The sequence below is a fragment of the Anomalospiza imberbis genome, chromosome 21, assembly GCF_031753505.1.
Source record: "Anomalospiza imberbis isolate Cuckoo-Finch-1a 21T00152 chromosome 21, ASM3175350v1, whole genome shotgun sequence".
NCBI lineage: Eukaryota > Metazoa > Chordata > Aves > Passeriformes > Viduidae > Anomalospiza > Anomalospiza imberbis.
Genome location: NC_089701.1, coordinates 1725716 through 1751363, shown reverse-complemented (window position 1 = coordinate 1751363; position 25648 = coordinate 1725716). Strand labels below are relative to the sequence as shown.

At 46.1% G+C, this 25648-nt stretch overlaps 2 protein-coding genes across 3 annotated transcripts; one reads left to right on the top strand and one right to left on the bottom strand.

Moving 5' to 3' along the window:
• Positions 1-8213: 8213 nt before the first annotated feature.
• On the bottom strand, positions 8214-10774 carry NDUFA8 (NADH:ubiquinone oxidoreductase subunit A8). Its single transcript, XM_068210995.1, has 4 exons — positions 10623-10774; positions 10375-10538; positions 8920-9085; positions 8214-8459 (listed from the first exon to the last, which is right to left on the bottom strand). The coding sequence occupies exons 1-4, from the start codon at positions 10671-10673 to the stop codon at positions 8322-8324; spliced, it is 519 nt and encodes a 172-aa protein (XP_068067096.1). The 5' UTR covers positions 10674-10774; the 3' UTR covers positions 8214-8321.
• A 173-nt stretch (positions 10775-10947) lies between these two features.
• On the top strand, positions 10948-25547 carry MORN5 (MORN repeat containing 5). Of its 2 annotated transcripts, XM_068210996.1 has the most exons (6): positions 10948-11054; positions 11368-11515; positions 11776-11887; positions 12760-12891; positions 24104-24218; positions 25440-25547. In XM_068210996.1, the coding sequence occupies exons 1-5, from the start codon at positions 11008-11010 to the stop codon at positions 24181-24183; spliced, it is 519 nt and encodes a 172-aa protein (XP_068067097.1). In that variant the 5' UTR covers positions 10948-11007; the 3' UTR covers positions 24184-24218; positions 25440-25547. The 2 variants fall into 2 exon arrangements, with proteins under 2 accessions (XP_068067097.1, XP_068067098.1); XM_068210997.1 differs by lacking the exons at positions 24104-24218; positions 25440-25547 and adding an exon at positions 14651-14728.
• The last annotated feature ends 101 nt before the right edge of the window (positions 25548-25648 follow it).

Here is a 25648-nt window from a genome sequence, read left to right as displayed (position 1 = left end):
CATCGCCTGTGGCGTGGCTGCAGTCCCCAAGGGACTGGACAAATGCCACAGCTCCTTGTGCAGGCACAACAGGTCCAACCTTCACACTCTGTCCATGGAGCCACCACACCTGCCCCAGTCACCCCAGGTGTCTGTGCTCTGCTCGGGCCCGTGGGGCTCTGCAGGGGTGCTGAGCCAGGGCACCTGCCCACAGCATTGCACCCTCCTTGTGTCACCTCTGGGAGCCCCTGGGGACACTTGGTGGCTCGCCCCAGCCCAAGTGCTGTGCAGACAGGGGCTGCTGGAGGGCTTGGAGCAGCCCTGCCCTGGCCCCGCACCACCGGGATTTCAGACCCACCAGTTTCCTCTGCCCTTTCCACTGAACCAACCCGTGCAAAGTTTTATAAACTTGAGGAAACACAAGTCAAAGCAGAAGGAGCCCAAAGCTGAGCTGAAGTGTGACCTCAGCAACCTCCCCTTTGTCCAGCCCGGGACCTCACTGTCATCTGTCAGCATTTGCTGAATCTCCTCCTTCGGGGACACTCCAGGCCCTTCCGCAGGAGCGGGGCCTCCCCACAGCCCTGCTCCTCTAATGACTCTGTTATCTCTTGTTAACTCTGTCACTTCCACCTCTGCTTCCCTCCACCGGCAGAGGGGTGATGCCCCCTCCAGCCTGGCAGTCCCAAAGGAGCAGCATCCCAGCCCGCACTTCCCAAACCCCTCATGGACGGGTCCATCCCACTGATCTGGGCTGTGGGATGGGGCTGTCCCCATGCTTGGTGGGGCAGTGGCTGGGATGAAGGCTTGATAGAGCAGCTCAAGCAGCATTACAGGTCCCAGCTGAGCAGCATTCTATGGATGTTACTCCCATCCCATCCCATTCCTGCTCCAGACATGATGGAAGGGAGGTAGATCCTGGCAGAACAGGGCCCAGGGGAAGATAGAGTTTGCTGTCTGAAGCATGAACCTGCCTGGCTGATGAGAGGGCACTGACAGGCAGGGAGGGTTTGGTGCAAAGGAAGGAAATGGAAGAATTAAATCCACAGAACTTCCCTGCTTTTGTTCTCTCTCCCGCCCCCGCTCTTCTCCTTGGCCGCTCGCTCTTCTTGCTGGATGTGTATGGCTTGATACTACCCAAGCAAGCTGGAAACAGGGTATATCAGCTGAAAGCAATTTACTTTGAAATCCAGCTGCCAGATTTTCCTTCATTTGTTTACTTTTAAATGCTTTTTTAAAAGCCAAAGTACACAAGGCAGCCAAATTGCTGACATGTGTGCCGGGCCGGTACCCCGCAAATGCTGCATTCTTTCATGTCCTCCTGGGCTCAAATCCACTCATGTTTATTTAAAATATGTAGAACACTTCAGCACTATTAAGGACCATGTTTTATAGTAAATGGAAAAAGATTTCCTTGCAGGCCAAGGGGAGAGGAAAAGAATCACTTCAATTCAGTTTTGTTCTGACAGCACTTTGCCTGCCCACCAGGGTCCAGCCACCCACATCCCAGCAACGGCTCGGCCCAGCGCCAGGACCTGGGAGCTTGGGCTGCTCCAGGTGCTCTGGAAACACTGGAGACAGGTGGACACAGAGCTCCAGCAGTGCTTGAGGGGCTCAGCCTCTCTTCCCCAGATCCGTGGGGCAGGTGGCCATTGGTGGCAGAAAGAAACACCAAGATGGGGCTTGAAGTCCCCGAGGTTCTCTACAGCTCCGGAGTCTTGGTTTAACACAGGATTTCACCTGTGAACGTGGATGTGAAAGCTACAGGTGAGATACCAACCTGTGTGGCCCCAGCTCCAACCCCAGGGTGAAAAAGGAGAGCAAATAGCAGTGACCAGGCAGGAAGAGCCTGGCAGGCACACCGAGAAGGAGCAGACTCAGTCCCAGCAGAGAATGAGACACCACAGGCTTACTCCAGATGACAAGGAATTACACATCCTCTCAGAAGTAGAATACAGACAAAAATGTAAAATACATAAAATACAGATGAAAATAGCAAATGCGTATTTTAAGGTCAACAACAGCTAAAAGGGAAGTAGATATTCAAATTCAGAGTTTTTAAGTGCATTGCTAATGTGGGTATTTTGTGATGGAATGAGGCTGGAAGGGGCATTTCCAGCTAGTGCTGCCTTTCCTCAAATCACCCATCTGTGGCTGACACAAGCTGAACTCTGTGGGGTAACGTAAGGATGCGCTTCAGAAAGGGAAAATGCCAATAAACAGGAGATAAATCCTGCAGGCCTTTGTTGCTGCTCAAGCTGAAACAAACACAGAAAGGCAATGCAGAGAAAGGAGCAAGGAAGTGACATCTTTTAAATCAAATTATCTGCTACCAAAACCAAGGATGGACAATGGCTGTGTGAACATGTTAATGTGCCTCTGACAGACCTTCCTGAAAGAAAACACTGCTAATGTAGCCAGAATTGCTCTGGTTTGTGTCCTAGCAAAAAGCACAAGAAAACAGAAACCTCCACTTATTAATTTCTGATGATTTAGAGCACAGCACCTTCATAGTTTTATTGTAATTAGCCAGACTAGTAAATCTTCAAAAGGATTCCTCCAGTGGAGTCCCAGACTCAGATTATGTCATGGCTGAGCACAACCTCCCACAACTGGTTTCACTCATAGGTAGAAGAAACAAAGGCTCTGAGCAAGCAGTGATGGAGAGCAGAGAGGGGTGTGCAAGGGCTGGATGCTACACGTGTTCTGGGGACTGTGTCTGCTGAAACCTCCTCCCGTGCTCCTCAGCTCCCTGCACACAGCCATTCCCAGCACCAGCAAAGGACGGCTCCCAGCAGAAGGCAGGGCGCTGCCATTATGATCTCTGACAGGCAGGAGCAGTTCAGAATGGGGAAATACCCCTCCAGGAGTGATGAGAGAGACATTTCTCATCTTCTACCCCACAGTGAGGTCTCCAGCTGCCTCTCTGATCACAGAGCTGGGTGCCCAGAGAGGGCAGAGGCTCTGGGGCTGGTGACGGCCACCTCTCTGCCCACCCACACCCTGTGACCGTGTGGCTCCTGCTGCTCTGGGCAAGGAGAACAGCACTGGGCCTTGGCTGTGCCTGCCCTGCCCAGGCAGAGCTTCCCCCAAGTCTCCTCTAAGGCACTTCACAAGGACAAAGACGGTAAACAAGCAGAGAGCTGTGTTGGGTGGAACCACCCCATCACAGAGGAGCCAGGGCAGAGAGGGAAGTGACAGTGTCCCAAGGCCACACAATGAGATAGTGACAGGCAGGAAAGGGAAGCTGGGTTGCCTGTCCCCCTGTGCAGGGCTGTACCCTCCAGTCCCCACTGCTCCCGTTCTGCTCTGCTCTGTCCCCTCTGAAACGCTGGTCTAAGAGTCAGAAAACAAACACATGAAAGCCTGTAAAAATAAAGAGCCCAGTAACTGGTAGTAAAGACTCCAGCAGCTGTAAGGAGCCAAAAGCTGCTTGGAGGGGGTTGGATGGAAGTCGATTTTCCCTCCCTGCTTGTATTGTATTTCTTTCCTCTGCCAAAATGTGCTTCTTGAGCCTTGGGCAGAGCTCTCGGCTGCTGACCCTCACCTTCCTCTGTTTAGCCTGGAGCGAGGCTGGCCACGAGCGCCTGAGGCCGTGCCAGGGGACGGGCAGAGCTGAGCGCCTGAGGCCGGGTCAGCCCCGCTGGCTGCGGCTCCGGAGAGCCACAGCCCGGGCGGCCACACCTGAGCGCCCCGGCCCCCGGGAGCAGCGCGAGGAGCCGGGCGGCAGCGCCCGGAGAGAGCCCGGGCTGGGCACGGGAGGGGCGGCAGGGAGAGAGGGCTGCATCGATCCCACATTTAGGGGCTCCATCCAGCCCTTTTCTGCCAAAGCTGGGTCAGGTTCCTGTCTCGGCACAGCTGCACACGGGAGGCAGGGAGAACAAAGCAGAGGTCAGACAGTGCTCTAACCAAAGGGGTAATTCTGGCTCCATTAAAATCCTCGCTCCTGTTTGCATGGAAGCAGAAGGCTGTGCTACTACTTATAAAGAGCTGAACCACCCTCAGGCTGACTCATAGCCCTTAACAGAGCTGCCATGCTGATTTTACAAATATTAGAGCAATGCCTCAGATTCAGGGTTTTGTGTGGTTTAACCTATCAACTTGGGAGCAGACCCATAGATCTTTTATAGAGCTCCCCTTCCCTGTATTTTATTTCCTTTCTTGGTGCCAGAATTGGAGCCAAAGCCAAGCTTAACAAAGCAATAGGCATGGCCATTCTTCCCAGGTCTCATTTACCCTGGTGAGAAGGGAAAAATTAATTTAAACCCTATCAAAAGTGCAAAAGCTGTTTGCCATTTTGTGCTGCAGAACACAGTGTGAACCAAACACTCCCTTGAACCACCTGCACTTGCCAAGCCCAGCCAAGAGCACAGGAACTTGCAGATTGGAATCCTTTTGTTCAGGCACCAGCAAAAGACAAACATGATCTAAGATATTCCTCAGGCAGCAGCACTGGGGATATGCTTGGGATGCAAAAAAAAGCTTCCACTCCATTAAACACTCTCTTCTTTGAGCCCCTATTCCTGGATATATGATGTATAGCAAACTCTTCATGTCCCAGCAGATTATGCTTGTGTCTCAGCCTGGGACAGCCTGGAGCAGCTCTCCACAGGCAGGCACAGCCTGGGGCACAGGGGACTGGAGCTCTCCTCCCTCACTGCCTGCCCTTGCCAAGCACAGAGCAACCTGCACCGTGCCTGTGTGGGGCTTGCCAAGGCTCTGGCAGCACATGGGAGTGGAGAAATTTGTTGAAGCAGAAACCAAGCCCAGGGAGCCCACCAAGCCCACTCAGCAGTGAGTGAGCTGTTGCTGACCTGCCTTGGGGGTCTGGGAGCCACCCAGCATCTGCTTCTGCTCGCAGTGCTGATTTACTGCTTTAAAGCCAAATTCACACCACGGACTATTTGCTTCTAGTTTGCTGTGCTGTGTTTTGTCAGACCCCCTCCCTTTGCCAAAGTACTATTTGCACCACACTCAGCCACGCAGAAGGCGCCTGAGATTCAGATCAAGTCCCCAGGCAGAATGGCTCACATGAAAAAACAGAAAATTATGAACAGATTTATTAACATTAGTAATTTGGTGAGGCCGTGTCTGTTCCTAACAAAGAGAAATAATGTGCTTTCATACAAAGGTAAATATTGCAATTAACCTGCTCCCCCATCTTTGCCCATCCCGCTCATTTCACACCAGCCCCATAAGTGCAGAACCACCCTGCTCTCTGCAGCACCAGGGTTATCTACCTTCTGGATTCAGAGAAGGAATTATAATGTACACTGTGACTTCCCAGCCACCTCCATCTACTTCAACTCTACCTTAACTTCCTTAAACTGCACCAAATGTGACTGAGGTAATAGTTTTCAAATAATTTTTTTTCCTTTTCCCCCTTAATATTCAATAGTTTTTATACGTAGGAAAAATCAAGTTGAGACAATGTGAATTTTATAGCAAAGACAAAAAATCTAATCAAGTTTCTGTATTTAAGTAGCCTTTGGATTTTCATGATGGCAAAGTCTTCACAGAGATGCCCAAAATCAGCTTAACGCAGCCACCAGAGGGAGTCTGAAATCTGTTACTGCCCAGATGGATTCTGGCTTCTAAACTCTTCCAGTACAAGAGCACACAGAGAGCTTCAAAAGGATTGTACAGTCCTGAATTGAGCAGAACCATCTGAAACCAGGGCATCTCCAACCGCCAGATGTTTTGAAGAGAGACATTCTCAGAAATATGCTACTGCCACACAAGTCTGCTGCGTCAGAAATGCACAGTCCCACCTTACTGAGATTTGAAATTACACTCAGATTTTACTCTTCCCACCCACAGTCTGAAAGAATGGAGCAGGTTCTGCCGAATCCGACCCACGGTGGAATAAGCTGCAACACTGGCTTAACATTTTGTTAATTTAACATGAGATTAGAAATTCTGGCAAAGCTGAGATCCCACAGCACAACAAATAACACTTCTCACAGGGCCAGGGAAATATATGTGTTGAATCTGTGTCTGCTCTCCATCTGCCAAAAAATTGTCAAGACACATTCCTCAAAAATACTTTTATGGTCTTTACTGAATCTCGACATCCACTTGTTCTAGTTTCCATTACAGCTCCAAAGGGGCATCCAGGTTTGAGTAAAGCCACAGGATTTTGAGCAGAAATAGCTGCCTTCAGGCACTGTCCAAACCACCATGAAAAGCCTCTGGCAACACTTTTCCAGAGATTTAGCCAAGAGATAAAGAAACAATTATCACAGAGAGGTTAATGAAGGAAATGCTCAGACTACAGCTGAATTCTACTTGACTTTATCATTTCATTGTCCTCCTCTGTTGATCTCTTTTGTACTTTTACCTGCCCACTCCTGCTTGAAACTGAAGAGGGAATCTAGGCCAGCAGTTAATTCTGACATTTAAACCATGATCAGTGTATCATTACTGGATCCCACAGCTCTGACCCAGGAGGCTGTAGATTCAGCTGTCAAGAAACAGAAAATAATCTTAAACCTTTGAGGCTCAGCATAAATCACTTTTTTTTTTTTTTTTTTTGCTTCCAGTATTAGCCAACTAAAGGGTGGAGAGTTCCTATCAGGCTGTTGAAAAAACCTGTCCCCCTGCTTATGAATGTCTTTCTTTTCAGAAGCAATCTAATAGGAAAAAATACTCTTTAATTGTGATTAGGGGCTACCTGCTGGAATGCCCATGCCCATTAATTCCAGAGTAGATGTTCAGCAGTGCAATGGTTCATACAATATGCTGACAATAGTAAGTTATTAACAGAACATGGTAAGATCTAAAAACTCCTGATCAACTGCTGGAGTGGGTCAGCAAAGATCTGATGTGATACGTGTTAACATCCCAGAACAATTCATCCTCCCCTCGGCCAAACCTCAGTTCACTCACTCAGCTGAATGCAACTAGAGCCCAAGCTTGTCCCAATTTCAGCCTCTGCAGAGAAGGGTTATCTCCCTTCAGCAAGACGTGGCTGCTCCGAGATGGTGGCAGTGATGGGCAAGGAGAAACTGCAAAGGTGCAGCACCAGTTCAGGGATTTAGGCAAGGAGCTGCTAAAACAGCCTGGTATGCACATTAAAATGCAAACATAGCACCTGCCTCGAGTTTCAGTCAGTGCACCCCAGCAGAAAGTAGCAAGAACCCAGAAGCCACACAGTGCACAAGCTGTTTGCAGATAAATGGTATACAATTTTCCCCCAAGCTCCATGGATCAGAAACATATGCTGCAGCTATAGAACCATTACAGTTTAATCCCACCTGAAACAAGGAGATGCTAAATCTTCAGATCCTACTACCAGCAGGCTACTCAAGGAGCAGAGCACAGTTGCACTCTTTGCCATGGTTCAGGTGAGACAATCTCGCCCAGAGGAAGTTAAACTGCATATTGCTTTGGAAAAACAAGTTCGTTGGAATTTTTCTGACCTTGATAAAAAGGTTTTTGCTATTGGATGGAGGTGAATGAAAGACTAGATCCAACTCCTGTGAAAAATGTGACTTCCAGATATTGTAGAAAAGATACATTTTTAAAAGCTCACCAACTCCTCCATCAAAAAGACCATCACAGTGAAAAAATGGGAAGGATTTGCCCCAAACCCTTTAAGTCATGGCCTTGAGACAGAATAAAAGCTCCTTTCCTGCACTACTTAATGGGGTACAAGATCCTTCAGGAGAAATTTCTTCCTGAAATAAAATTGAAAATTTAATGATATTTTTCTGATCAAGTAGCTTGTGCTTCCCCAATAGAACAGTCCAAAAAGTGGAAGTCCCTAACCATTGTTGTATGAGCAGATGGGAAGCACAACAGGGATCTTTATGGCAGAAACTGCACTGCCCCCATACCTAGCAAATGCCAGATTCCACTAACTCCTTTCTCCAAGACAGATTTTAGGTTAAACCTCTACAGGAGTCCCTTGGAAAGAATGCACAATTATCAGTTGCAAGACTAAGGGAAGACATTAATGACTTGTTTGTTCCCAGAGCTTCCTTGATCCATGAGGCAATGTTCTCAGTAAGTAAGTAAATCAAGTCTCATGCCAGTCTGTGATTGATGGGCCAGCAGGCAAAGACTGGAACTACGTTTGCACACATCACAGACAATCCTGGTAATCATGATCAACCAGCTGACGTTACTGGTGCCCAGAGGCTCCCAAGGGCTGTGTGACTGCAGAGAGCTCTGAGCAAAACAGGGAAATGCATTGTTCTCGTTGCTATGAGTTTAAAGAAGTCTGCTCAGCCATGTAATGGTTTTGGGCTCTTTAATTATTAGTGATACCCAGCACACACCACACAATTTACATGTGCAAGTGCCACATCTCTGCACTTGAGTCATGGCACAGCCTGCCCACTTCACCAGGACCAGAAAAAGAGCCTGCTGCCAAGGGGAGAGGGCTTCAGCTCCCCTTCCGAGGGTGGGTTTGGCTCTGGTCTGGGTCTAGAGTGGTAGGCATTCTCAGGCAGAGGACGGTCTGTCTTCACCTTCGTAACCTGGAAAGAAATGCAAAGAAGTGATACTACTTCTCACAGCATTTAATAGCCAGGTTGAGTCAGAACTTCAAGGAAGGACTACCAAGAAGAACCAAACAACAGTAAGGACACATTCAGCTGATGAGAGCTCCTCAATACTTCTAAGAAAAGGGAAGGGAGGGCTGTTTCATCACAACTACAGAACAGCTCCATGTGAGCATGAGATTCATTCCTAAAGGAAAAGCCTCTACCAGGAAAAGCAAAAAGCAAGAATTTCATTGTCTAAGAAAAGCACAAGTCTTCTGGAAAAGCAACCCTGGAAAATGCTGCCACTCTTGACTTCTACCATCCCACAGACTTCCAGCGCCGAGTTCACGAAACACCATCAGGCCAAGAGATGCCGGAGACCTGGTCTGGACAAAATGTGCATAAAGGAAGGAGAGCAGGATCTGCCTGTGTGCCCCAAAGGGTAAGAAGTTACCTTGGAGAGGTCTCCCAGGTCGGGCCTCACCCAGCCCAGCTTGTCCAGCACGCAGGAGTCGAAGGCCGCCTGCTGCTTGCGGCAGCGGCGCAGCTCCTGCTGGTTGGTGTAGTCGATGCACGTCCAGTAGGCGGTGAAGGGCTCGGTGCAGTGCGTCCGGATGCTCCTGGGGACACCACAGCAACAAACCCCTCAGCACCCACCACTCAGCCTCTCCTCATTCCAACCTCAGCTCGGGGGCCACGTGGGTTTTGCAGCTTTAAGTTCTCAGGAGCGTCTAAACCTTGAGTCAAGTCAGTATTTGATACAGGTATACAGGAATACCCGTGGAATTTCCATCGCTGCAGCTACAATTAATGACAGCAATGACTTAACTGGTATGTGGAGGAGATTTTTGCTGCGTGGATGTTCACAGCTCCTCCACGGGACATCTTTGTTTTGCCAAGTAATTTAGTTACATTATGTGGTGCTCTAATGCTTCCAAATAATTGGAAGCTCAAAAAGCCATGCTTAGAGGAGAGGTTTTAGCTGCTGCACTGGAGGTGGACATGCCTTGAGGTAATTAAATTAGGTCCTTTACAAACAGTGCTGGCACATGCCTTGGAGCTACATGTTTGGTCAGGAGAGGCAGGTGGTGCACCTGCTCAAGCTTTCTGAGTGGTTCACCTGTGAGACAGGGAGGACAGACAATGCAATGCTCAGTTTGGTTTCCTGGAGTTCATCACTGCTGCAAGGCGCAGCAGCCTCACACCACTGCCCTGAGCTCCCAACAAAAACCCAGGTCGCTTGCTCTGCAGCAAAGGCAAAAGAGCTTCAAGTGACAGGATAAATCCACGTATAAATAAGCAAGACAAAACACATGGCCTTTATTCCCAGGAGTTAAAGTTTTGAAGGCAGTGATGGCGGCAGCATTTTTAATTAGAATAATGGAATTGCAGAATAGTTTGGGTTGTCAGGAACCTTAAAGTTCATCTCATTCCACCCCCTGCCATGGGCAGGGAACACCTTCTACTATGCCAGGTCGCTCCAAGCCCCATCCAACCTGGCCTTGGACACTTCCAAGGGATGAGGAAGCCACAGCTTCTCTGGGCAACCTGTACCAGGGCCTCACCACTCTCACAGGGCAAGATTCCTTCCTAACACCTAATCTAAACCTGCCCTCTGTCAGTGTGCAGCCATCTCCCCTTGTTCTGTCACATCAGACCCTTGTCACAAGTCCCCCTCCAGCTCTCTTGTAGCCCCTGCTGGTACTGAAAGTTGCACTAGGGTCACCCCGGAGCCTTCTCTTCCCCGGGCTGAACAGCCGCAGCTCTCCCAGCCTGTCTCCACAGCAGAGGTGCTCCGCTGGAACGAGTGACCGCCAGCCTCGAATGACCCTGCCGGGCACGGCCCCGCAGCACCGTCACCTCCAGGCCCCGGGGCTGCGGCGGCGTCTCCCGGCCGGGGGCCGCTCACCTGAAGAAGTCGATGGCGCACTGGTTCACCTGCCGGCCCTCCCTCAGGCACTTGCGCGGGTCCTTCTCCTCCCAGCGGCACAGCATGAACTCCTTGTTGGGCCGGTCGCACTGCGAGCCGTAGTGGTGCGCCGCGGCCTTCAGCACGGCCGAGCTCACCGCCACCTGCGGCGGGGCACAGCGGCCGTGAGGGCGGGCGGGGAAGGCAGGGCAGGGCGGGGAAGGTCCCGCCGGCCCTCACGCACTCACCTCCTGCACATCGAGCTCCTCGAGCGGGGGCACCCGCAGCACCCCGGGCATGGCGGCTCTCCTTGAGCGCCCTCAGCGCCCGGCCCGCACCGCGCACGCGCGGCCGCGGGGGGCGGGGCCGGGGCGGGGCCGGGGCCGGGGCCGTTGCCGTGGTGACCGGGACGCGCCGTCGGGGCCGCCATGGAGCTGGTGGGGGACCGGTACCTGGGGGGCGTCATGCGCGGCAGGTGGGGCCGGGGGACAACGGGGGACACGGGGGGACCGGGAAGGGACACGGGGGGTGCTGGGGGCAGGTGGAAGCGGGGGGTCCGGGAAGGGGCGGGGCCGAGCCGGGGAGGGGCCGGGGCCGTTGCCGTGGTGACCGGGACGCGCCGTCGGGGCCGCCATGGAGCTGGTGGGGGACCGGTACCTGGGGGGCGTCATGCGCGGCAGGTGGGGCCGGGGGACAACGGGGGACACGGGGGGGCCGGGAAGGGACACGGGGGGTGCTGGGGGCAGGTGGAAGCGGAGGGTCCGGGAAGGGGCGGGGGGAGCACGGGGAGGCGGGGGGCACAGCGGGGTTCGCAGGGGAGACGTGGGAGCGAGGGGCCCGAAGGGGAAGGCAAGGGGGTAACTGGGAGGGCAGGGGAGTCGCGGGCATTGCAGATGGGTCATGGGGACAAGGGGGGGGTCGCAGGGGGCTGGTGGGACCGGGGGGAGCCGGGGGCGCGGGGTTGCCCCCGTTCACCCCCGCCATCTCTTCCAGGATGGAAGGATTCGGCTACTACACGCTGCCGACGGGCACCCAGTACCGGGGCTCGCTGTGGGACGGGATGTTCCACGGGAAGGGCGAGCTGCTGCGCCGCAGAGGCGGCGGATACCGGGCGCTCTGGGACCGCGGGGTGCCCACGCAGGTACGGCCGGGGGGGCTGCACCCCGAGGGGCCTCCGCTGGCAGAGGCTTGGAGGTGAAACACGCGGATTTCCGAGCCAAGCCAGCGTTCGACCCCTCGGGGTGGGGGGAGGCTGCTGGAGGCCGGGCACCTCAGACAGGATTCCTGACAAAGGGCGAGCGGAGCCGCGCTGGCCCTGCTGGGCCCTGCCGGTGCGACCTGGCCTTGGCGCTCTGTCCATCCATCACGTTTATTAACTCTGCGCTCAAACGTGTTTTGCAGGGGAAATACACTTTTGCAGATGGTCTCGAATACGACGAGGAAAAATGGCTTTACTGCGACGGCTACGACAGAAGATTCTATACAGAAATCTGTTCTGGTTTTAAACCGCCAGGTACTAAATTGCATTTGCGATCCTGAGAGTCTGGAAGGAATTAAACTAACAACTTTGCTTAAGAAAGATTAATTCAGCTACATGAGTAACATGGAGCAGAAATGCTCTGGCTAATTTCATACGAGCCTGAGATGCTGCCAGAATGTGGACACCACCTTCCACCAGCACGGCCTGGGGTGCAGCTCTGCACCCACAGCGGCTCTCTGGGAGCAGGACAGGCCTTTGTTATCTGCAGCTTTTGACATCCTGGTTAACCCCTTCATACCGTTCACCCTCACGGCATCAGCAGGGTGCTTTTGATACAGAGAAGTCCAGAAAAAAAATTAGTTTGCATCCAGGACACCAAATGAAGTGTCAAGCATCTGCCCCACGTAGCTTTTTAGTAGATACCAAAACATCTGGGTTTTTTTTTTTTTTCTGTTCCGTCTGTGTTTTTGCTAAAGACTTTTATTAATGTTGTTATTTATTGTAGCGAAAAGGTGGGTTTATAGGGAAAAAAAGTGAGTAAAATCTGTAACTTAATACACACAATACACAGAATATTTTAGCGATGACATGGAGTTCTGTGAAGCCAGCGATTCTCTCCTGGCCCCCTTTTGGATTTTAGGGTTGGACTTGTAATGTTAACTTGGTGGGCTGAATCACAGGACTGTGAATGAGGAAATCAAAGTGATCGTTTTTCATCACACAACCTTCGTGTGTGCATTTTTCCGTTTTCATTTTCCCCATCTGCAAAATTGATGAAATGTTTTACAAAGTTTATTGTGAGGTAACTCTGTTATTTTTATAGCAAACACCATGGAGATGTATGTTAGTTATCTTGATCAAAGGCATAAATTAAAAAAAAATCAAACCTTGTTTTTCCCCTTCAGGCATTGCTCAGCTTACAAATCTGGATCCTCCCAAAATAATCCCAGAAGGTTGTTATGACTGTGGTGATGGATTCTATAACCCCAAAACCAGAGTAGTTGTTGATTACAAACGCAAGTTTCTGAGAAATGCAGGTATGATTTAACTTCTTCTGCAAGGTAAACTAAGAAGGGTTTATTATATCTTCTAGGATGCCTGATTAAAGCCAAAATATAAACAACTCCATGACTCGGTTCTATTATCACTGAGCTAAAATATCTTTAACTTATTTATTTTATCAGTGATTTATGTATCCCCAGAGCTGTACAAATCATATTTTGCAAAATTACAACGAAGTATTCCCAAGCATATATGAATAAATATGTTTTATTACCATTTGGTATGTTAATCTCAGAAAAATCTTCAGTCTCTCCTGTTATGATCTCAAGCAAGGGAGTGGTTGTGAGGGGCACATCACTGATCCTGGAAGCTGAAAAGCTCCATGTTGTCAACCAGCAAAGTGCTCAAGCATGTGCTGATCTCTACACGCTGGAATAGTCCAGTTTATTAAAATGAGTCTGGGTCTTACCTTCCTGAACAGGAAACCTTCACCTTGGAGAGCCGTGTTTGAGTAGAGTCTGGCAAATACACAGATAGGTCCTCAAATTAATAAACCTTGGGGAAAATTAGTTCTAACCAAGCCAAAAGAAAAACGTTTCAAGTTAAAGGCCACAGAAGATCCCCAAACAGTTGACACTGGGATAACTAAAAAAATGTAGTCTGACCTGAAAAAAACCTACTTTGTGTTCTGGCTATTTAATCTTTGTATTTATTGCCTTTTCAGTGCAGAGGGTTTTAAAATGAAACTGATTTCTGAAAGCAGCCACCCACCCTGCTTTTTTTTTCCCCTCAAATGTCAAAATTGGAAAACCTCTTTTTTTTTTTTTTTCTAGAAAACAGAACATTTCATTTTCAGCGTGCTACAATTTAACAGTTTTGTTGCTTGGAAACTCCATTTTTCAGCAAATTTACTATTTGTTGTAAAAAAATTCTCCTCTGCTCTACTTTCAAGAGCTTTTGTGAGTGTGCACTGTGATATTGGAGGAGGGAAGTGGGGAGGGGTTAAATGAATTGGAGATACCATCTGCTATAAAATATACCCTGTGATACATGGCCTGTTTTATAAACGTTGAATAAAAACTGATCTAGATTATTACAAATGGCATTGATCCAAAATACTGGAATGCAGTGGGCCTACTGATGAGGAAGATAAGCAACATGCTTTCCAAAAACACAGGAACCTACACAGATTAGTACAGGAGGGAACGCCTTGGAATTCAATTTATTGTTTTTTAATCTGTTCTTTGAACTCATTGTCCTTTATGACATTTATCTCAAACCCTACAAATTATACCAATCAATACTGGCCCAGCGGCCCGGCGCAGCGTGCGGCCTGACAGAGTGTTGGAGATGGGCTTTGTGTGGCCCTTCCAGCCAGGGCCTGGACACAAAGTTAAAGTTGTTGATGTGAGCGTGAAGAAGGAATGTGTCATGTAGGCCAGACCCTTCCTCTCAAGAACATGAACACAATTGAAAAACCCGGCACTTGTTCAACATCAGAGGAACTCCTGCCGCCCCAGGAGAGATGATTCAGGACACAAGGCCACTGAAGTAAAGAGAAAAAAAAAATAAAAAAAAAAAAACCCCAGCTGTAAGCAGAAGAAACTGAGGAAGAGGCTGAGATGACAGGGAACAGATCCAGAATTACTCCATTATAGGTTGGGCAGGAAAGAGCAGGAAAACCTCCAGGCTTCCAGCCAAGTCTTGAAAGCATCAAAAGCAGATGGTAGGAAGCATTCAGGAAGTTCTTACAACAGCTTGACAGGTTTACCAAAATGACACTATCTTCCTCAGCCCTGGCAGCAGGCTTCAGAATACTCCAGTCCTCACCTTTCACCCCGGGCCCATTATGAAGCAATTGCTAATTGTTTCTCGGCTGTTTGTGGGAGAGAACGAGGAATCCCTGAGCCTTGGCACGGCCTTGGCCCCAGCCTGGCAGCACCCAGGTACAGCTCCAGAGCCGGGCAGGGCAGCCGCTGTTGGAAGCTGCTGAGTTTGCTCCCAGCACCTCTCCGTGGAGATGAGAGGACGTCGAGCCCCACGGACGCTCCTGAGGAGCCTGGCAAGCCCTGCACTCCTCGAGCGCGGAGGTCTGATCCTCATTTACTCGGAGAGCTCTCGCTGCTAGAGCAGTGCAAAGGCCCGTTGTGAAAACATAATCAGGCCCGGGAAATGAAATGACAGCAACAGCTTTGTTATACGTTTTTATCTAGCAAAGTTTTCCAAATTCTCATTACAGCCTCTCAACTTCGTCCCTAAACCTCTGTTTCCTTGGGGATGCTCAAATTTCTCTTGATTCTCCATGTGTTCTTCAAGCTTTTCTTTTTTCCAGTATTGCGAAGTACGCAAAATTGAGCACATAAATAAGAATGGGAAGGCTCATTTGTAAGAAGATACGTTGTTTATTTTTAATAGATACCGGGACCAGGCTCCTGTTTCACCAGCAGTATTCCTCTTTTTTTTTTTTATTTTTTTTCCCCAGAAATAGGACTCCTGGCACCTTTGTAACAGAGTTTGGTCAATAGAAAGATCGGAAGATTTCCCAGTTTTTTAGTGAAAAGTAGAAACTACAGGACGTTATTTTTAATGCAAAGCAGAGAGGTACAAGAAGAGCTGTGACAGTCAGCTTTTAGCCCCTCTGAATATCAGAAAAGCCCGTAACTTTCAAAGAGAAAATACAATCAAAACCAGGAAATTTTTTATACTGAGATGGAAAAGATCTCAGCAGATTGCCTGGGTCACCTGTCTTGATGAAAAGCAAAGATATTTCTGATGAAAATTGCCTTGTTTCTCCTGTGGTTTTCACAGGGATGGGTTAAATAATGTAAAACATGCTTTTCCTCATTCGAATATGAGACTATTTATTCTACTATTTTCATATTTCTTCTTCAGGTTTAATTAGTATGGTGCATAGGGGAGCTTCCTGTAGTGCAGTCCATATTACCTGAAATATATTTGTACCTCTTCCTATAAATCAAGGGCAGAAGGACACAAAAACTGCCTTTTTGCTCAGAGCTCAGTAAGGGAAATGAATTAAGAGCAGGATTAGGCCTAAAGACCAGGACAAGTGTCTTATTAAGAGGGGCTTTGGTGTTGCTGCAGTCCCAAGCCAGCCAGCAATCAGCATTTCTACAAGCCTGAAAGTCTCGTGAAAAGCAGCAGGAAAAATCCTGCTGCTTCAGGAATCATTATGAGCTGAAAAGGTCAAGATTCAAGAACATTATTTTCGTTTAGTTTAGAGAAGTCTGGGGTTAGAACGTTTGAGGTTGCCCAACTCCCCAGGCAAGGGGGCAAAGCCGTTTTAATTCCAAGCCTTATTAATCACTGACTTACAGTTTCCTCTTGTTGTTACCTTGGGATGGAGGTTCTCAAGCTTGGTCTGAAAGAACTGAGCAGCACAAATATTTTGGACAGTCGGCAACGATGTGTTCAACCATTTCAGGTTTATCCAAGTACACAAATCCATGAGAGAAATTTCCTACATTTGGACTTTTTTTTTTCCTCACAACTCAGATCTGACCTGCACCAAGTGCTTTTTGGGAAATGTAGACTTTGACTTGTCTGAAGAATGCAGTTGAGAAACAGCCATAACCACTCAATAATCGCTCAGGCTAATATTTCTATACCTACCCTCATGTACCCCAAATACATGCAGATGTTTGCGTGCTCTTTCTCAGAAACTACTGGAGAATTGGGTGTGGGATGAGGACCTGGCAATTTTTCAGGCCTGGAGTATTTCTGGAAAAAAGACAGCAAATTTAACTTCGAGTCAACTGCAGTGCAGGAAAAAAGATTGACTGCACTGAGGGATCATGCACGGAGCTTTATTCCCTGTTCTTCTTTGAAATTGCCCGTTCTGATGATGGAGGGAGTGGATGAACAGCCTGATTCCAGGCTAGTCCCCATGTCATTGCCTAAGAATGTACGAGTTGTTTTGGCAGATGCCCTGAGCAAGGAGAGGAAAGCCCCAGCAATACACATACAGAGGGAATATAATATTTTTGTTCGAATGAATTTAGCTTCCCATAGATTTAAATGTCTACTTATAAGGCAGGACCATTTAATCTTTTGTACATTTGTTTCTTTTTTATTTGACTTAAGATACTGAATTTAGATGAGGTTTAGTTCCTACATATTGAAACTCTTAAAAGCTCTTCAAATAATTGTTCTTTGGATACTTGTTAGGCTAAAGAAATCAGTTTTGATCGGCAGTAAAAGTTCATGCTATTTTAAGTGCAATGCTATAGCTATTTTCTGTTGTATATTTAATCATTTTGAATTATATGTCATGTAAAAGATTTTAGCTCTGGGGCATTTGCCAGATGGCTGATTCTGCATTTCGCACAACAAAAGAAATAATGTTTGTGTAAAGCTCTTAAAAATAGTTGGTAATCAGTATATTCTACAACGAATAGGATCCAGACCTGTTTGGAAAAAAACCCCAGCTTTTGCAGAAATTAATTTAGAGGATTTGGTCTCTACCTCTGGGCTCTGAACAAAACAAATTGTGTCTATTGTTTGCTGATTTTGTAACATTTAACAAGTTAACTGGATTGTAAATTTTACTCATTTTTATGTAAAATGCCGTTTATTGCAATCCATTGATCTTTTTCTCTTTACTTTGGCTGACAAACTTATTTCTGAAAGCAGGGTTGTAAAGCAGAGAGCCAGTGCTGCTCTCCGTTTACACAAGTAGAGCATACGAATGCAAGTAGCCCTTTGCTTTTCTTGCAGCAACTGCAGTGCTTGTCCCTTTTACTGCTAGTTCCTCCTTCTGGCCTCTTCAATTCATATTTCTCCAGAATACCACTGCAAAAAATATTTTCTCTCTCTGCCATGGCATTCTGATGCTTCTCTTTGCCCATAAGTCTCTACAGAGCTACCTACAAATTCACCTTCTGGTCTTGTCTCCTCCATCTCCCACATAATTTTTTCCCTTGGATCTACTTCCAGGACACAGGTTTTTAGCCACATTCATACAAATCCACTTTTCTGGTACTTGCTTTCCAGACTCTGTGGTAGTCAAAAGCTTTGAAAAATATTGCATCCAGAAGCAGGTCAGATATTGTATTATAACTCTTTGATCTGGATCTTCAAAGTGTCACTTATCTACCTCTTCCTATTTTTTAGTTAGATAGCTTTTGCTCTGATGTCAGAGCTCTGGATCTAAATAATCCCCAATGCTTAACAAATACATTAATTGAGGAGTCAGATCTCAGCAGGAGGAGAGGCAGAACCCTGGCAAGTATCACAGTGGGGCTGCTGAGTGGGCAAGACAAATGGCTGAGCAGTGATGATGGCAGAGAGAAACTGAGTCCACTTCATTTAAAATTACACTCCCAGACTCCTATGAGAAGCTGAGGGGGTTTTCTTACCTTTTTTTTTTTTTCTTACTCTACCCTAAACACTTTTTAAAATGTTGGACCAATTTTCCTACCCATCATATGCTCTTTTTGTATATTTTTGTATAGAAATGTGTGAAGATCAAGCACATTTTGGATGCCATTGCAAAATTCATACATATGTCTTTCACAGTGTCAAAATCTGCTCAGGTGACAGACAGAGATACTTGGAGACTTCCCGTCTGAGCAACCAAAAACATTTCTAGATTAAATTTGGCTTACATGTTTTAATCTGAAACATCCTCCATTTAGCATAATAGATTATAAACCAACATAATTTATATTCCAGACTATAGCCAGCAGTGATAATATTAACATTTGCATCATGATGTAAGTACTACGGTAATTTCAGTAGCTATCGCTTTTGCAGATATATTGTTCCTTCTGGTTTCCTGGCCTTATCTTTTTGAAAATTGTGGAAGTTTCAGTTCCAAAGAGTGGCATGCCAAGAATAACACCTTTGTTTGGGTGCTAACCGTCCTATTGTGAATCCATTAAATAGGTTCCACAGAAGTCTTATAGGCACTTACATTCAACATACAGCTCACGTGAAAACAACCTTTGCAAGAGATGGAAAGTTCATTTGGGGGCCATTTTGGAATGACAGTAATTAAAAGAGAATGGAAGGGTGAGAATTTGTGGGTGGAAGCAAAGGTTAATTGAAAACATATTTTCCACTTTCTTGCCAGCCTTGATGTTGGTGGGGTCAGGTGCAGTAAGGAAAGGGGTGCTAGGGACCCGGAGGGGGCAGTGGAAATGGAAGGGGTGTGCCAGGCAGAACCCATGGCTGAGATGCTATCACATGTCATTGTGATTGTGCAGTGGAAGAGCATGATAAACTGCGCTGCGGGTGCTGGGAGGAGCCAGGGATGTGAAAGAATTCCATGATATTGTTGTTTACAATGGGCTGCGTGTGCTTGGCCCTCTGCAAACAGGGAGGAAACTCAGCTGCTCCTGGAGGATGGTCTGTTGTAAGCACAGACCATCCAAACACACCCTGCAAACCCACTCCCAGAGCTCCCTGTCCCAGTGGTGGCACTCCCAGGGGCACTGCCTCCCCTCCTGGGCCCTAACAGAGCACACAGAGGGATGACACCCACTCGCATCAGGTCCCAACCTGCCCTTGGGCAGGGGAGGGAGGCACGGATCTGAATTTCGGAGTGCACCGGGCCTCCAGTGCAGACACAGCCTCCAAGACATCAGGAGCACATACAGCTATCAAGACCTAACACAGTCAGACAAGGTTTTAAGGTGAACAATGTCGTTTTTCCCCTGTTCAAACCACTGGGTATTCTAATTTTAGCAAACTTCTGGGTGTTTTCCTGGGAAAGCAATAGTTAAGAGAAGCCTCCATGATGATTCTGCCAGTGTTGTCAGCCTCAGCTCTGTGCCATTGCAGGCACCTAAGCATGCAGAGTCCTCAGAAGTCACTCACAGCTGAGGTTTCCATAAGCAACACAGAAACATGATAGTTAGAAGCAAATAATTCTAAACTTTGCAATATGCATTTAATATAGCAAGATTAAACGCACCTAAATTACAGTGTGTTCTCATGTCATCCCTTGGAAGCACCCTGAAGCAAGGCCACCCTGAATTTTCAGCTGTTTCTAATCCCAGTTGAGAGATAAATCTGGAGTGTGGTATTTGGGGAAATCTCTTCTGCCACGACTTTTAGCCTGAGCATTGGAAAGGAGGCAAGTGGTTTCATTTTGAAGAGAGCAGAAATCCACTGATTTAAGTGGGCTGCAGTTTCAGCTCACTGTGGAATACACCTAACAGTGGTTGTAACACCTGTTCGGACTTTGCCAACATTTGGAACTTCCCCTAAAGCCCCCCAAAACAAGGCAGAAACTAGCCAGGCAGTATTTGGTGAGAAGAACCAATTCTGAAATGGGCTACTTATAGGAACACATTACAGCCAAGAGCTTTAGCTGGGTCTTATTTACCTAAAGAGACTCCCCAGACTGACCTGTTGGCTGTGTGGACAGTGTCCAGCAGGACATCAGGACACCTGCAGCCCTGCTTAGTCATCTTTTGTGGGCTGATGCTGTTTCTGGGGACCAGTCGTGCAGGTGGCTGCCAGGGTTGGCTCCATGTGCCTCTGCCTGCTTAATGAAAACAGCCTAAATTAATCACAAAAATGGCAGAGAGCTGTCCCAGTGTGGGCTGGCTGAGGAGCTCAAAATTCAAGATATATTTAGTGGGTGCTAGAAACTGATCTAATTTTTGATTGAGACACAAGGAAATAATTCAAGAGCCCATCCATTACAATCTTTTGCTGTTTCAGTTTCAAGATTCCAATAATATGTCATGATAATAATGATAATATTTCACTGACTTTGGAAGAAATAACTGGGTAACATTTACTAACTGCACAGGGATACACCAGATTTCAGTGAAATGCTCAGACAAAGCTTTTTTCCTTTACCTTCAAACACCAGCATGGTTAGTCCTCTTTCAGCAAAGTCTGTTCCATCACTGTTTATTCTACTGAGGAAAATCTAAAAAAATGGATAAACTTTTAAAGATAAATACGCTGACACAAAATTCAGCACACCACACGAGGAACCCCATTCTACCTAATTGTGCACAGGGTGATAATTTAGCACTGATTAAAGAGTTTGTATTTTTTTCAAATCTTTTTTAAAAGGAAAATTACTTCTGAAGGTGAAGATGTGCTTAGACAATCATATTAACATATTCAAACAATTGTAATTTGCAAAATAGTAATTACAACTCACTATCTGGTAGCATTAATCAAACTTCAAGGTTTAATTCCATTTTAAATATTGATGAAATGTGATTCTCCAATCTAACCCTGGTGTTGCAGGGTTATGGAAGCAGCCAGTGGCAGAAAAAGAGGAACGTGTAGTTAACAAGCAGCTGCCACAAAGAAGGATCGGCATCTGTGATTTAAATTGTTAGCTGCACAGTCAGGTAGAGTGTAAAAAGGGTAGTCAAGAGGCTGTTAAGTCCATTGCTGCCAATTACTAACAATCAGGGAGGAGCTTTAAGACTTGTTCAGTACAATAAACCCAGTTTGTCTTGTTTCAGGGGTTACTACTGAAGAGGTTGCAGCTGCACTGATTCAAATAGCCCTAAAACTACAGTAATTATCAACCAGTCTTCTTTAGTGTAGCAAAAGTATGTTTTACCATAGCTTAACTCTTTACATTCTAATATTTCCCTGCCTCCTCTCCCATAGCCAGCCCTGGAGCCATTCTCATCCCTGGGCTGTGCTTCTTCTTCCTATCCTGGACCAATTCTTTCATTTCCCCTTACCTAGACCGAGGACCAGCTGTACATCACACTGGGCTGGATGGCAGCTCTAGGGATTTACTTCATGTTGAGTCATTACATCCATTTTTTTCCTTTTCACGCGCAAAGTTGAAATTCACATCTCTCGTTCCGTTTTTACATCTGGTTAAACTACATGCAGCTTAAGCAGGGTTTATGAACATGTATTTAATTTGCATGGGCTCAGATCACTGCACAAACCAAGGCATCTTGGAATCAGTCTAGGATATCAGGGCTAGGATACTTGGAGCGACTTGTCCTGGGTGCTTTCCTAGGAGACTAACAGAGTGCAGAACAAGACAGTCTGGGCAAACCAAGGGTATGCTGGAAACCTGCGAGGCCAAGTTAGCATCTGCCTTTCTTTGTGCTTATGCCCTCGATGCTCAGCTGAGTGAGCACTGTCAAGGGCTCAGACAGACTCAGGCTGGTTATTTCTAGCGCTCAGGTGAGCCAGGTGTGCCCAGCTACCAGCCAGACATGGTGATGCACAGCATCCCTAAGTTTTCTTATTCCTTCACCATGACAGAAACAGACAAAAGTTTCCTTTTCATGCAATTATTACAAGCTCGGTTAAACTATTTTTTTTTTTTTTGTTTTTTTTTTTTTAGTTAAAGCAATTCCAGCTAAAACCACAGAGCCACACAGACTGGACAATGTCTGTCACAGGCAAGGCTCACGTGGTCGCGTCTGCAACACCTAGTGCATAGAACAAAAGCCAGCACATTCATTATGGCTTGGCTGTTGTTTTTAAGAAAGCTTAAGGACCACATTTGCATTCCTGTTGCAGCCCTCGGTGGAATCTGCCTGTGAGGATTGCATGGTCTTTAGGCAAGATTCTGTGCTGATGTTTTTAATTTCCCTTTTAGCATATTTTTTCAGCATCTATTTTCTCCTACTTTACACCCAAATTAGAAATGAGCCATTGACAGGATATTTTGTTATGGATCTGTGGATCTCTAAGGAATAAAAAAAAACAAAACAGTGAAACACAGAAAGAGCTGAGCTTAGCTATTTTATCCAAATTATGACTATTTTGCAGTCATTAAAGCCAGCACCTTGGCACCTTTCCTCCTGCACCAGGATGCCAGCAGAGCTGGCTGTGAGCAGCACCTCAGGGTGTGCACCCAACTCGCTGGGCCAGCAATGAGAGAAAAGGGAGGGCAGCCTGGGAAAAAAAAAAAAAAGGAAGAAAAAAGAAAAGACAAAGCTTGATTCACAAGCCACCACGGCCAATAGGATTAACCCCCAAGCTTGTGCATCAGAATTTGTCATGTACCCCTCTGGACACTTCTTTGCTTAACACTTCATTCCCAGCATCTTCCTCCCTTTGCATTTCAAATGCTCCTCTGTCACTTTAGCATAAAGGTACAACTCCACAATCAACAGATCTCCAGGAAAATGTGGCTCCTAGAGAAGCAACATGCTTCTTTCTCCAGTTCGTTTGACCTGCCTGGGCAGGGGGCTCAGCGGGGTGAAAAAATGGGACCGGGATGGTCACAGCCCCTCGGCTCCATCCTCCTCCCAGTCATCTGTTCTTGCACGTAACAAGGGCTGCCACAAACCCTCAACATTTACGTTTTTACACACATCACAAGAAGCTAATATGAATTTGTTAAGACAGTGGTAAACACAAGAAGCAGCTCGAATATATTTCATTTGTATAAAAATAAATACAGGTATTGTTGTAAGTAATACTTCGGGTTTTTCTTTTTCCCCAAGGCTTTTTGAAGTTTGTTTTTCCTGGTTTACTACACAGATCTCTTTTCTGCTACACAAACACAAAGGAAAAGGCTGCAGAACAGTTTTTGGAGACAAGACTATTTAAATCCCTGAAATTAAGAAGCCACAACTTAACATTCACCAAGCTACTTTTTTGTAAATCATGCAGAAAAATGCTATTCAAACTTTGCTGGTTAGTTGTTTTTTTTCCTACATTGTCTTTGCTTTTATTTTTTTTTTTTCCACACTGTCATTATGCTCTCAGAATAAATACGACAGACATGAATACTAACAAGGGACATAGGAGTTGGTCTAAAATATCTCTCAGCCACTACATCAGTTTATCAATACCTGCCACAACACACATCTCAGAAACAGCATGGAAAGAAAAGCTCCAAGACAAGGATTTCACTGGAAATTTTTCTTTACCTTCACTTTCTAGAAACCAACAAGCAACACAGCCAGAGTATTTTTAAAATGCCTATCTTAATTTCTGATCGTTTCAACATTTCTCCTGTATATTTTGCCCAAAAAGGCAAAATGTAAAATCTATACATGTAAATCTTGTGGTTCACCCAAGCTAAGCTTATCAAACAGATGAATAATCAGTCCTTGCTACAGAGCCAGTACCTCCTGCCTTGACAAATTCCCACACAACAGCACACGATCTTTTAAACAAACAAACAAAAAAAAGTGTTCTAAGATATGCCAGTGGCTAAAAAATGGATTTATTTTTCAAGGGAAAAATGGCTTGTGTGAGCTGGAGCCCAGGGATGCAAGGAGCAGATCTGACACAGGGATTTTTAACGTTCCTTTCTCTCCCTTTCAGACGATGATGAGCATGAATGGATCCTTGGGACCTGCCGGAAAGCCTGGGATACAACAACTGAGCACAAACCGAAACCATAAACCAGTTTTTCCTCGACAATATTCCAGCAAAGCAGGTAATCTGATTCACAATAAATGCAATTTGTCCTCGTGGATTTGTCTCACCCTTTCCCTCGACAGGAATATAATCTTTCTGTCATCTTTGTCAGCTCAAAGAAAAATGGAAATAATCATTTAATCAGTCATGCTGAGCAAAAGCCACAGCAAAAAAGCCGACTGTACTCACAATAATATTCCTGAGAGGTGTGCAGTGTAGTATGTATAAACATTATTAAGCCTGAAAACAATTTGTTAAAAAGAGTGCCTCAGATTCAGTGTTGAAGTCATTCAAATCCATCTTAATCAACATTATTTTCCCAGATTTTAGTTAGCTGTCCTGGTGAATTCCTTTCCTCTCTTTTTGCTCAGTACTTTGATATTGATTGATCATTGTAATAATGTACACCAGAGGTATTCTTTAATGACGGGTTTGCTAACTAGGAAATTATATCCATTTACTACGAACGTTTGTTGAACTCTCCTGAAGCCAGAGTTTAACAAAATAATAAAAGAGGAAAACTGGGTGGGTTGCTGCTTGATTAGTAAGCCAGAAAGTATTTAAAAATAAAATAAAATGGAATTACATCATTTTCTGGATGTAAGTGCCAGCACTTCTACTTGCATTAACTTTATTTATTACACAAATAAGACATTTACAAAGCACAACATTAAAAGTATGTAACAAAACAGACATTGGTTTTACAAAAAGTGCTTACAATTTTGTTTTACTTTTTTAAAATAAATATTAGTCTTGACTGTCCACTCATTCAGAGAAAAAAATTTTTAACCATTGTAGCCAAGACATGCAGAATTGCAACATGCTACAACAAAATGATTGGCAGATGAAATAAAACTGGTGTTTAGTTGGCATCCTACAGATAAATCACCAATAGTAGTGCAGGATTGGTTCCCACTCCCTGTCCCAACGAGTGAGTTCTGTAAGCACCTTTAGCTCGGGCATTGGCTTAACCAGCATGAGCCAGAAAAAATCACTGGTGATAAAACCTGAAACCATCCCACTTCCAGAGCCGAGCTCTGTTAGTCACCTCATTAAACTGGAGTGAAGAGCCTTTCACTGGCTGTCTTCAGTGGATTCTGTCTGCAAAAGGGTTTGTAAATAGCAACTGGAAAAGTTTAGTGCGTGAAGTCTGCATTGCTGCACCAGAACCCATCTGGCAATTACTGAATAAACTAAGAAAATGAGAATGACTTTAATTTTATTTTTTTTTAATCCACAGACAGGAGATGAATGCAAATGACCTGAGATAAGGTTTGGTTCAGTGGCAACAGTCAGTGTGAAATATGTTGTGAAACAATGTATTGAATAAATTAGAAGATTTCTTACATTCTTGGTACAGTTGAGTATTTTCCATACACATAATTAGCTCTAAAGCTGCACAAGCTGAATTGCTTCCAGTTTTTGCAAACAATTTGGGCTTAATATAAA